Genomic DNA, 12722 nt, shown 5'->3' with positions numbered 1-12722 from the left:
CATTTGTCATTACATAATATTGGCACTTGAGCACATCAGGTTCTGCAGATTTACATTTATTTTTTAATTTAAGTTGCTAACCTTGGTTGTGAGAAAAAGCTTCCCAATGTGATCCTACTTCAGGGCTGTCTGAAGTTGCAGAGATAGAACCAGTAGCTTCAGGATAGGCATGGACTACGCCATTGATCTCATTATGGTAACTAGAGGGACATGCTGTCAAGCCTACAGCCAAGATTTACCAAAGTGACACGTGATTTGGGTGCCCACAATGAGACACTTTAGAGGGGCCTGATTTTCCAAAAGTGCCGACCACCCACTCTCTGAAAAATCAGGACCCTTTAAAGGGCACCCAAAACTAGAGGCTCACAAAATTATTAGCCAGTTTTGAACATTTTAATTCCTTCCTTAATATTCAGGTAAAGAACTTGTCAGATTCATAATGATATTTCAGCTCCTAACATCTATTGAAATCAATGTGGTTGCTCACTCTCTCTCTCACACACCACATCAGCAAATTCTTACAGCTCTTAGAGACATTAGTGCGCTGCTTTGAATCTGTAACAGAACTGCCATTGCTACACACCTACTACTTCAATAATAATTCTCTCTTCAGGACTCCCATTGGTGTTCAGGGACCCCAGCCTCAATCCAAGTCTTACCTTCAGACCTTACCTGGGAAACAATGGCCTGCTTTTAAAAGCAGAATACTCCTGGGCTTGGATCTCCACATGATTAACTCCGTCTGACAGTGTGGAATGAAAACTGAGGCCAGGTGACTCCTAGGGTTTGGGATTTCACTGCCAACGTTCTACCAAGCCCTTCTAGGAACTAGAGACTGTTGCAGACATAAATGTGGGGTTTATTCATCCCCTGTTCCACCCTGCACTTAGGAAAATTCAGATCCCAGCTTCACAACTCTGGCCTGTCTCTGTACTGGAGCCTGCAGTAGAGACTTTGCTAAGGACATGGTCTGAATGCACCTGCCCTGAATATTCTGTTTGAGGTGCCAAAAGAGATGATGGGGATTCTCTGGTCCTAACAAGAGGATGGCCAGGAAGTTATTGCTAGTCACAATCTTGACATGTTTTCTGGGAAGTGAGAGAATGTGCAGCCATTTCATAAGGCAGGAGAAAGCATGCATGAACAACACCTTGAAGGCCATGAGCATTTTTCATTGGTAACTGTTGAAAATGCCCATGACCTGTAGGTGGCAGTATTTGCTCTGCTGTTCAGTTCACTAGGGAAACATTCTTATATAGTGACTTGCCTAAAGTATTTTATTAAAGCTAATGTTAAAATTATATAATACACAGGTTGAAAAAAGTGTGTCTGTACATCTGGGTATAGTTCTTGGATTGTCCACAAAGTTGTTTTTTAAAAGTCATATGGTACATATAGTACATAAATTTATTCACCTAAATTTGGGTTATTGCTGATGAAGAATACAGTTTAGATATTAGCATCCAAGTGTTCGGGTACATCACACATGAAAAGTTGTACAGAGATTTTACAAACCACACAGCCAGTACAGCTGAAATGCCACCACCTCTGGGTGAAACACAGCAAAGCTCAACCCAGCTTCCTTGTTGAGGCTTCACTGCCTTTGAGTGATCCTGGGCTGATTCAAGGGGCTGCTTTTGTCCAAGTTTCACTTTGAGCTCTTGGGTGTGAAAGTGACACAGGGCCACCCAGAAGGGGGGCAAGTGGGGCAATTTGCCCCAGGGCCCACAGGGCCCCCCCACAGGAATATAGTATTCTATAGTATTGCAACTTTTTTTTTTATAGAAGGGGCCCCCAAAATTGCTTTATCCCAGGCCCCCTGAATCCTCTGGGCAGCCCTGAAGTGACGTGTGGGGCTCACCCCATGTTGACCAGACTTAACTAAGGAATGGCATGGACCACTGTGAACAGAAACTGCCCATTTCCCAGGGCTCTGCTTAGGCAACTGTCAGGGTGAGATGCAGAGGAAGGGGATGAACTCTAGAAATTAAAGCTCCACAAGACTCCAAAGCAACATTTATCTATTTTATTACAAAACCAAAACCAACCAGCCGTCTTTCAGTCTAATGAACAATGCTGTCAACAGAACTGCTGCGGGAGACAATACCAAATTTACTTCACTGGTGATCTCCCCCTCCAACAGGACCAGTGCTGGATGTAGACTTGCTCTGTAGGGCCATTGGCCTCTTCTCCTTTGTCCTGGCTGTTTTTGGCACTCACTCAGAGAAGCCATGAACATATTCAGAAGGATTCACAAGGGTGGGTGAGACATGCACAAAGTTCTGCTTTCGTGTACACCGGTGTGACCGATGGACTTCAGTGGTGTAAATGAGAACAGCATTTGGCTTGCTACTGCTGGGGAAGGATGTGCTCGGCTCTACCTCCCAACAGATGGGATGGCACTCAGTTCTCTGGTAGGAACTGTAGCGCTGCTGCAGGAGGATTTGCTGCTAACATTTCTAGTTTCAGTTCTGGGAGAACTGTCAGAGAGCTGCAGCCACTGCCATTTTGATATGGACAACTGAATGACTGATTTATGCCACAGGGCCAGGATAGTCTGTGTGACTGTCCAACACACAAAAAGCTAGACTACATTTATGCTGTAATTATGGTCCAGCTGCACAGAATCACTCAGAGTCTCATGCACAAACAGTAATGTGAGGCACAAGGCATTAGAGAAACTGCTCAGGACCCTATGTAAACCCAGCAACTCATTCTCCAGCGGGAACGGAAGGGGAGGCAGTGTACTGCTCGATTCCCATTCCATCAGCAGAACCAGGCCAGAAGGCAACCCCCTGGCAGATTTCACCTAGGACCCCACAGGTTCTGAGGCTGGCCCTACAAGTAGATAATAGCTTGGCTTCCTTGAAGAGGTGCCCAGACTATTAACTTGCAGACAGTAGGCGTGGTATGTTTTTTAAGCATCCTTTAGAGAGAAGGGAGGCAGGGCTGACAGCAGGACAAAGGTTGCAGAAGGGTTTACTTGGCAATAGGCAATGTGAGCTCACTGACAAAGTTTCCAGCAGAAAAGATGCAATGAGTCTTAAAGTGTCAGCACCCAAGACTGGATTTAGGGGGTTTTATTGCCCTGAGCAAACAGGCAGAGACCACCTCTACCAGCCCACTTCTGCTGCTGAAGATTTGCTGCTCTCAGAGACCATACGAGACAGCCCATTCTGGCATCCAACCTTCTGCTCGTGCTGCCTGTGACTAAGTGAAAACAGCAGCCAATGCTTAGCATTCCTAAAACTAGTATACAAAGAAAAGGAGTTTACACAAAGTTGGGTTCATTCTTCTCTCCTACAACAGGATTAGAGGAGGAAACTGACATTTCTCATTATACACTAAACTAAATCGTTTCAACGTACACATACCCCCTGCCCCAAAGTATAAAAAGGAAAAGCCAGAAGAGCACATATACATTGTATGTAATTTACAATGAGAAGCCAGCAGCGGGTGCTGCTGTTCACTAAAGACAACCGTTCTTCTTTATGGTGGGTTTGTGAGATTTGTGCTTCAGGGAGACACTTGTCATGAGTTTGTTGTTGATATTTTTAATCCAGACCAAACACTTTAACCCAGCTTCAATCCTGCTCTCATCTAGAAGGTCCCAAGCTCTGGAATCCAATGAGCAATTTATTTTTGCAATCGAGCCCTGCCCCCTCTGAATATTTAATTAGTGAACAGTGTGGTGTGAGCTTGCTGTGTTGTGATGCACGTTCAGCACACACACTGCTGTCACCAAGCGATGTAACAGCAGCACCCTGTGAGTGTGCTACGTCACAACACCATGTCGCAAAGCCACGCAGCCCAGCATGATGCAAGGCCTCTCTGCCACGATGCAATGCTGCTGGGAAGCAATGTTCTGGGGTCACCCTACAACAGCATGGCATGATGCCTGGCACTAGCAGCAGTATCCATTTCAGGACACTTCCATGGTATTGCACATATAGCTTTGCCACCGTCCAAATAAGGATTAGTTTCAAACCCAGATCACACGAACACTGTACAAATTGGTGCCTGTCTACCATTTCTCATTAGCCTGAGAGTAGCTTACACATTGCCTGTGTACAAGTGAAAGAGAGAGAGAGAGTGAATCCCATTCAGCACATTACATGCAACAACACAGCAGCCCCGTTGCAAGCAAAACAGCCAAAGTACATGGATAATAATGTCACCAGAGAGCTGCTCCCCCTACTGCAGCAGAATGCAGACAGCAGGTAGTTGCCAGTTTCAGTTGGATGAATTCCTGGAGGTTTCATCACATGACATAATCTTTAATTAAAGATCAATCTTTAATTCCTGGAGACTCCCTGGAGGGTTGGCAGCCCTAGTTTAGACAGAAAATGCGTGTACGAAAGCGGAGTACAAAGGCTGCAGTCCAAATCGGAGTGACAGGAGAGAGTGACGTGTCTGACATCTGAGAGGCTGTTGTAAATAATGCCCTCCCCAGAACGTGCACATGGTCAAACAGGCTAGAGCTGCACAAAGCAGGAATGCACTGCTGCTTCCCATCATGCTCCATGCACCCCACGGTCTAATGCACAGACCTGGCTGATTCTGTCCCTCCACAGATTTTACAAGTGTGTCTAACTGAGATGAACAAGACACTAACTTTGGCCAAGGCACCACCAGCTAAAACGGTCGCTGTGATCTCTGAACGCAGCAGCCTGTTCAAGCTGAGCCATGGCTTTAAGAGAGTGTCATTACGGCTGACACTAGAGACATCAGAACAGAGATTCCTGGGAGGTGGGAACTGTGAGAGTTCACACTACTGCATCGGAAGATAGTCCCACACAGCAAGCACAGGAACCCGTGGTACGAGCAGCTATTGTTCAGGTTGTAGTGAACAGTGCCTTCCTAATGAGCCTGGGCTAAAACGACAGAGATGAAACTAGACTCCTAGAGACAGGTCTCCCGCTGTATCTTTCGCTATTGACATATGTGCTCTCATCTCTCCCCTGTAGCACTAAGCAGACTGCAGGGGGCTTCAGGAGCATAGCAGAGCTACATCATGCTTTCTCCTTTGTATTTTTCTTACATATGAATAGAGGGTATTTCTATGATCACTTTGTGAATACATGAAGATGCAGGACTTCTGTGCCTTCCCTGTACTCCACTGGCACTACTGGGGCCTATACTGAGTCTCCCTACTGTTGGCACTCCTTGTGCCCTTGGTACCACTAGATGTCCAAGATATGGCATCTGCTCTACATGTTTTCCTTGTCTGGATGGCAACAGGTTTGTTGTTCACCACTACCCAATCTGCAGCCGCCGCTGGAGCTATCTTTGTGCCTCCCATGGTTCAGGTTTGAACTTCGCACCTGTTCCTGCTCATTTATCTGCAGTTCGTTGATGGAAAGGAGCGCTGCTCTCCCAAAGGCCCAGTTCCGCACACTGCAGTGGGCCCATCAACTCCAGTAGCAGATTGATGTATTCAGTAACTCCCAAAAAACAGCTGGCCTACTGCACGACTTGGACCCCCAGTGCACATCTGTGAGCACAAGCTGTGGCAATACACTTGCTTTTATGCACACGGAGGTGCTAGAGAGAGCGCAATTTGTGGCCAGAGGATGGATCGGTTGTAGACATCACTGCATTACTGGATTCCAGAAGTCAAGGTGTCCCTTTAACCCTAACAGCCTATGAAATTGAGGGGAGGGACCAAACAGTGACTCCAACCCCTGTACAAGACAACTGTACAATTTACATATATATTTATATACAGTATATAAAAATCTCTTTCTTCTCGAGTCCCTGTGAACTCAGAAACTTAAGTTGTCAGTAGCTGTCCAAAGGTTTTTTTTTTTGTCATGCTCTCATTCCCCCTCCCCCAAAGTATTAGATAATGGAATTAAACAAAAAACAAACAAACCAATCATTAAAAAAAGTGCAAATGTTCTGGGTGCCACTTCTGCTACGCTGGATGTTGCCAATGCCACATGGCAGCAGGGTGTCAGTCTGTCCATCCTTCGGGTGGCCTCCTGTCTTCTATTCATATCTGCTCCTAGACCAGGCGTCCTACTGAAGGCGGTGAGTCAGGCAGAATATTGGTGGAGGGAGGTGAGAGAGGAAAACCAAAATTAAAACCAAAGTTGCAGCCAGCAGTGTAAGCGTGCTGTACAGCCTCTCCATGACAGAAAAGGCTTCTGGAGGGCAACTAGTTCAGAATAAGCTGCAAAGCTGACAAGAACTAGGACTTAACGAGCAATAGCCTTGTGGAAGAGGCAGCATTGGATGAGTCACACATACAGCCTTAGGCATGGGTGTATTTTTAAACACAAACCATGGCTGCTCATTCCCTCCTGGGGAATGGGTGAATGGTCTGGGCAAAACCCCCACGCCCTCTCTTCTACCTAAGGCCCAATCTTGTCCCCACTGAAGAGCAGAACTCCTACTGATTCTAGTGAGAGTCAGATGGAGGTCTCACTGCACTACCAGCGTGAATCATCTCAAAGCGTGGCCAGCTGGGTTCCTTCCCCATCAAGCAGGCAGGTCTGCGAAGAATTCAATCGCTAGTCAAAGTAGCCTTTCCCCAACCCTCCAGCAGCAGAAACCTCTCTGCTAACCCCCTTTAGTGGCATTCCTAGACAACATCCTCCAAAGCCCACTGTGCTGCTAAAGCCCCGGCTCCAAAGCTAATGCTGGGGTTTTAGGAAACCCAGCAAACTTGGAGTGTGAATTCACTGGAAGTTGAGGGATTCAGTACTTGAAAAGCCCCAGAGCTCTTAAGATCTGGGGGAGCCACAGCAGTGAGGGAGCAATGGGGTTGCTTAGCTGGTTGTATTGAGGTTCGCATCCGTTGCTGTTATGAAAGGCCTGAGGCTACAAACTGCTGCCACATGGTTCTAGTAGTAACCCTTCTGAGATTAGAAATCCCACACAGAGTAGCACAAAGCAAGGCCGAGATCTACTGGAAGCAAAGCTGCAAGTTTCACTAATGCACTGGCCTTCACTTAACTGGAAATGAGCGAGAGACAATGTATCCTTGTACTTTAATGGAGTTACACATTTTGCCCTGCAGTACATCTCCTCTTATGGCTTCTCTTGTCCTGTTAGCCAAGACTGGCATACAGATGGTGTTCACATTACTGGCCCTTGCTAGCCCACTGGGCCAGGTTGTGGCTGGCCCTTGCATGGATACAGAAAGGGTTTATAGCAGCAAGGAGGCAGAACTATGGCTCTGCCCCGTTCTGTACTGGCTGGCAGAGCTAGCCGGTCATGGAGAGGAGTTTCACTCTCCTATAATGGTGGCTTAATGGCCACGTTCCACATATGCAACAGGGAGCTCAGGGAGGATGGAAAATTGCCATTTTTACCTGAAGGCAAAGGGGAATGTTCCTGCGAAGTCTGAACTAAATCCATTTGATAATTAATCTGAGCTATAGTTCATTAGAAAACTGCCCTGGTCTGAAATTTTGACTTGCCTAATGCTTTGTCAAATACGGGTTCTATTCTAAAATAAAATAGTTAATTTTTGAGTTTTTCTGGCTTCAGCTTCCAGCCATTGGTTCTTGTTCTGCTTTTCCCCACTTGATTAAAGAGCCCTTTAGTACTCAGTATTTTTGCCCCATGAAAGTACTTGTACACTAATCAAGTCACCTCTGAATCTTTTTGCGAAACTAAACAGAGAAAGCTCTAAGTCTCTCATTGGAAGGTATTTTCTCCAGCCCTCAAATAATTTTTGTGGCTCTTTTCTACAACCTCTCCATTTTTTCACCATTCTTTTTTAAACGTTGTGCAGTATTTCAGTCTTGGTCTCACCAATGCTGCAAACAAAGGTAAAATCACCTCCATACCCCTAATCACTACTCCCCTGTTTATACATGTAAGGCTCACGTTAGCCCTTTTTTGTCACAGTTTATGTCAAGTTGTTTGTTCTCTCCAGAGGTGAAAGTAAGCCGGTAAACCCCAGTACGGGGTACCGGCAAGAGCCGGTGCGTCGTACCGGGGTGGCCCGGCTTCCCCAGGCGGCAATTTAAAGGGCCTGGGGCTCCCAGCAGCAGCTGGAGCCCCAGGCCCTTTAAATTGCCGCCAGAGCCCCACTGCCGGAGCCCTGGGGTAGGAGCAGCGGGGCCCTGGGGGCTATTTAAAGGGCCAGGGCTCCCGCTGCCTCTACTGCCCTGGGCCCTTTAAATAGTTGCCAGAGCCCTGCCGCCGCTACCCCAGGGCTCCGGGGATTATTTAAAGGGTCGGGGCGGTAGAAGCAGGGGAGTCCTGGGCCCTTTAAATAGCCCCCAGAGCCCTGGAGTAGCAGGAAGGGTGGGGAATGAAACTCTCAGTCCCCGGATTCCAAATTCCATGCCTTAGCTACTCTCAGTCTGTACTGGGAAGTAGTGTACTGCAAGGTCAGCTCATTGGACAGATGTCAGGCAAGAAAATGGGGAGGGACCCATGAATTTTGAGGTATGCGAGTGCTACAGAAGAAAAAGGAAACAAAAATAAGAGATAAAATACTTACTGAAAGGGTTAATGCCTTGTCTTTTTCCATGGGGGAAACTGCTAGCACTACCTGCAAAATCCAAGAACACTATTTGCTTATCACTCAGCAGTTTTTGATTCTTCTGAATGTTGGAGATAATTTTAGGAAAAAGCAATGATTGCTCTGCTAATGACAATGAAGGACTATTGCTGACTGCAGCTGGGTGCAGTAATATAGGCAGGCTCTGTGCAAAGCTCCCTTATACTTACACACACCTATTTCCGCCAGTGCATCTCAGTCCTGGCCTGCATCATCTCTTAGAGTTAGACTTAGACTTTTAATATCTACATTTTAATCCAATTTAAGATCTTAGATTGTGATGTGGGACTCTCATGAAATCCAAAGGTTCAGTTTGGGTAAGCAGCCCCAAATCCCAGAATTAAACTTCTCTGCCTGCTCCTGAGTAGGGGCGAGAGGAATAAGAACTGAAAGATATTTAGTGGTATGAGGTTCCTGAGACTTCTTCCTACTACGGGAAAACAGGACAGAAGAAAAACACTCAGGTTTCTCTAAAGGCCACTAAGAGGACTGGACAGTTTTATAAGGTGCTCAGATAGACTGGATGGCCCAAACTTATCTGAATGTCTGGTGTCTACAAAGTTAGGCCAAAATGTTCACACTTGGATACCCATATCTATACCCAGGCACCTAGAGAGGAGTGGCCTGATTTTCAAAGCTACTGAGCATTGCAACTCTCAGTGGGAATTCAGTGGGACCTGCAGGAGCACAGCACGCCTGAAAGTGAGCCCATTTCCATATAGGTGCCTACATGTGGCTTTTAGGCAGCCATATTTGATAATTTTGGTCACCGTCTCGAAATCTGAGGAAAACCAGCACAACTATTTCCCGCCAGAATCAGCAAGTGAGCTTCCCATTTCCATGCTGGGCTGGAGACAGACGAGCACAATTCAGGGACTTTGACGTCTATGTGATTTAAATTGGAGGTGCAAAAAACTGTATGCTTTGATTATTTGCACACACACAAATGGATGCCAGCATTTGAAAATCTGGTCCTGACTATGCAGAAGAAGGATAAGGGGACACTTAGAAAGATGGCGGGAGGGAGCCACAGGAGAACTGTGGAGTCAGAGGCACAAGCAGTAGAATGCGGAAGAGAATGGAGAAAGAGAGAGTCAGGGAGATAGTGGAGTTTAAATTAGAACCCACAATACAAACCTGCTGGATTATTTAAATCATTAATAAGAGGAACTGAATAAATGTGCTAAGTTATTTAAAGCCCCTCAGAACGCCAGTTTCATGCCAGCCACCTCTCCCAGCAAGGTCAGAGAAGTTCCAGCTAACTTATTTCATTGCCTGTGGGTCAGGGTGTAGAAGAAAAAAAAGCTGAGCTCTGTTGTCAAAAGGTAGATTCTTCCATAGCTAACTGGGACCCTGCTCAGGATCCTGGCAATAAAAATTCAGGATCTATATGAGTTTCTCCTTCTTTTAGCTTAGACACACATACAGATCTGCATCTGAAGAAGTGTTGTTGTGTTTTATCCACAAAAGCTTATGCCCAAATAAATTGGTTAGTCTTTAAGATGCCACCAGACTCCTTGTTGTTTTTAATACTAATCTGGGTGTCACCAACTGGCTAACACCTCCTGCAGAGGCCTCTAGAGGGGATTGCTCAGTACTGCTTGAAACCACAATTAACTGCAGTGGGTTTGGCTCTCTGAAGTGCTATCTTTTTTCCTCTGAATATTTTGGGTGTCCTACAGAAGCAAGCACCCTTCCTATTCCTCCACCATCAAACACATGAATTTAAAGCATTGTCATACACCTGCTTACCCCTGAACTCTCATTAGTGGAAATCACACGACAGAATAGCTTTTCAGACCCACCAAGGCACTGTTCATTCTATAATACAGTAAGGCACCTTGTGCACCCCAAAGCAACGCCTCCACCATTGCATGCGAGTCTAATGAGCAAGAACACAGAAGCCAAGCCTGCTCTCCCATGGAGGTTTGACCTTCCGTGGAAATTTCAAAAATTTCTCTGCAAGTCTGTGTTATTGCAACTGTACTGTTTGAATATGGTTGAAAACAAACTGAAGGCTACACTTCAGTAACTCTCAAAGGTTTTATTTCCCCTCCTGATCTTAAACAGGTAACTGCTTTTACAGAAATTGTCTACTCCTCCTCTTAGGCCAGGCAGAATTTGCACATGAACAAGCAGATGCTAGAGAAAGCCCTTTGCATTCAAACTTGGTATTGCAGAGCCAGACTGCTGACAGTGACATTCATTTAAACCTGCTTATCTTTAAAAAGACAAGTGGGAAAACTCCGGGTAAATTGATACTGAAGCTCTAATATGGTGGGCAGACAACTCCACTCCTCAGCCCCAAGCGATCTTTCTACCACAAGTGCGTGAGAGGCTAGCAGCCTTGAGTACGATCCCGTCTGAGCCCATAGGTATGTACTCAGAGTGGCAAGCTCCTGGTGCCATGGAAGCTACGCTTCTAATTTTAGTGGGCTAGCTCAATCAGAGCTAGTGTGGTATGTCTCCTCAAGCTGGGATTGACACTTTCCAGCTCGAGTGCAGACACAGTGGCAGGGAAAGGTGGAGTGTGGTGGGGGACGAGCTACTTTTAAAGTGGGAAGACTACAAAGGAGAGAGGCAGAGCCAACCTGCCCTTCAATCCTTCACAGACTCTTTGCTTCTTTAATTGGTTGTTTAATGCCATCTCTTTAACCACACAGAAGAGAGAAGAAACGTCAAAGGAAGATTCTGTGTCCCAGGATCCCCCCGCTCTATAATATCCTCCGTGTCACTCTCAAATGCTCAGTATTGTGCCTCCACCCCTTTCCCCCAAAAAAGACTCCCCCATGCTACTTGTGCATGCTAACAGAGTGTTAGGAACCATTAGGAAAGGGATAGATACATCAGAAAATATCATATTGTCTCTATGTAAGTCCATGGTACACCCACATCTTGAATACTGTGTTCATATCTGGACACCTCATCTCAAGATATATTGGAATTGGAAAAGGTTCAAAAAAGGGCAACAAAAATGATCAGGGGTATGGAACAGCTTCCATAAGAGATTAATATGAGTGGGACTTTTCAGCTTGGAAAAAAAAAAAAAAAGATGATTAAGGGAGAGATAGGATAGCGGTAAAATCAAGACTGGCGTGGAGAAAATAAATAATGAAGTGTTATTTATTCCTTCTCATAACACAAGAACTAGGGGTCACCCAATGAAATTAATAGGCAGCAGGTTTAAAACAAAACATAAGGAAGTATTTCTTCACACAGTCATCCTGTGGAACTCTTTGAAACATTCTAAAGCCAGATAGCTCTAATACTGATTTTTCACATTAATCTTAGTGGAAGAAGGTAATAAAATTAAGGAATACAGTTACTATTATTGTATATTATTCCACGGCAAATTACTGGGGAGCAGGGAAAAGCTTCCATTAAACTAGGGAAGCCGGTTACTTTAGCACTGTGGACCAGCAACGTTACAGGCTTGCATTAATTAAAGTTTGTAATGCACATAGAAGATATAACAGTAATATTAAGGTGCTAACAACCAAATGCAACCACCCAGTGCTAATCTGGTGCAAATGAGTTTTGCATGTGGCATCAAAGACCGGGCTGACTGGGAGAAAGGCATGTGCACATGCACACACATCCCGATGGTTTGGCCCAGGAGCTGTAATTGTAGCCAAGGGGCACGTATGCCCCTACACAGCATGTTAGATCTACAGAATTCCCTGTGGTGAACCCCACCGGCTGTGCCCCTTCCTTCCCTTAAGCGCCATCACAAAACAAATAATAAAACAACAAGAATGAAGGGCATTTGCAGGGCTGGCTGCTAGATGCTCCCATCTTTTTGCCTGTAAGTTGAGCAGCTCAAACCTTCAATGCCATGTTGCGGATTTTGTTTTAACTCAGCACAGCTGGCTGCCTTGTCGCTCCAGTTCTGAAAGGAAAATGGCTCACCTCCTTCCTTGCTGACTCCCAAGCACCCCTTCAGCTCCTGCAGCGAGATAGACTTGTCTTTGTTGAGGTCACAGTAGTCGGCGAAGCGTCGAGCACATTTCTTGGGCTTGGCTTTCTTCTTCACGTACCGCTTAAAGGGCTTCATCTCCCGCTTGTTGATGTCACTGCTGCTATTGTTGTCCAGCTGGCTGAAGTACCAATGTACCACCCGCTCCTCCAGCGTGTGGCTGGGATCCGGCTCAGAGAACCTAGAAAACAAGATACACAGGCCCCCAAACAACCGGGATGCTCT

General features: G+C 45.9%; 1 protein-coding gene across 2 annotated transcripts in view; it reads right to left on the bottom strand.

The window, feature by feature from the left end:
* Positions 1-2012: 2012 nt before the first annotated feature.
* SMOC1 (SPARC related modular calcium binding 1) overlaps positions 2013-12722 on the bottom strand; it is a 167231-nt gene continuing 156521 nt past the window's right edge. For both annotated transcript variants that reach the window (XM_054027263.1, XM_054027265.1), the window contains exons 11-13: positions 12431-12678; positions 8462-8512; positions 2013-6024 (exon numbers count right to left, since the gene is read on the bottom strand). In XM_054027263.1, the coding sequence (XP_053883238.1) occupies positions 6008-6024; positions 8462-8512; positions 12431-12678 (316 nt within the window). In that variant the 3' untranslated portion in view covers positions 2013-6007. The remainder of the gene's footprint in view (positions 6025-8461; positions 8513-12430; positions 12679-12722) is intronic.

This window comes from Malaclemys terrapin, chromosome 4, assembly GCF_027887155.1.
Source record: "Malaclemys terrapin pileata isolate rMalTer1 chromosome 4, rMalTer1.hap1, whole genome shotgun sequence".
Classification (NCBI taxonomy): domain Eukaryota; kingdom Metazoa; phylum Chordata; order Testudines; family Emydidae; genus Malaclemys; species Malaclemys terrapin.
The sequence above is the reverse complement of the archived record's forward strand: the minus strand, read 5'-3'. Positions and strand labels throughout refer to the sequence as shown.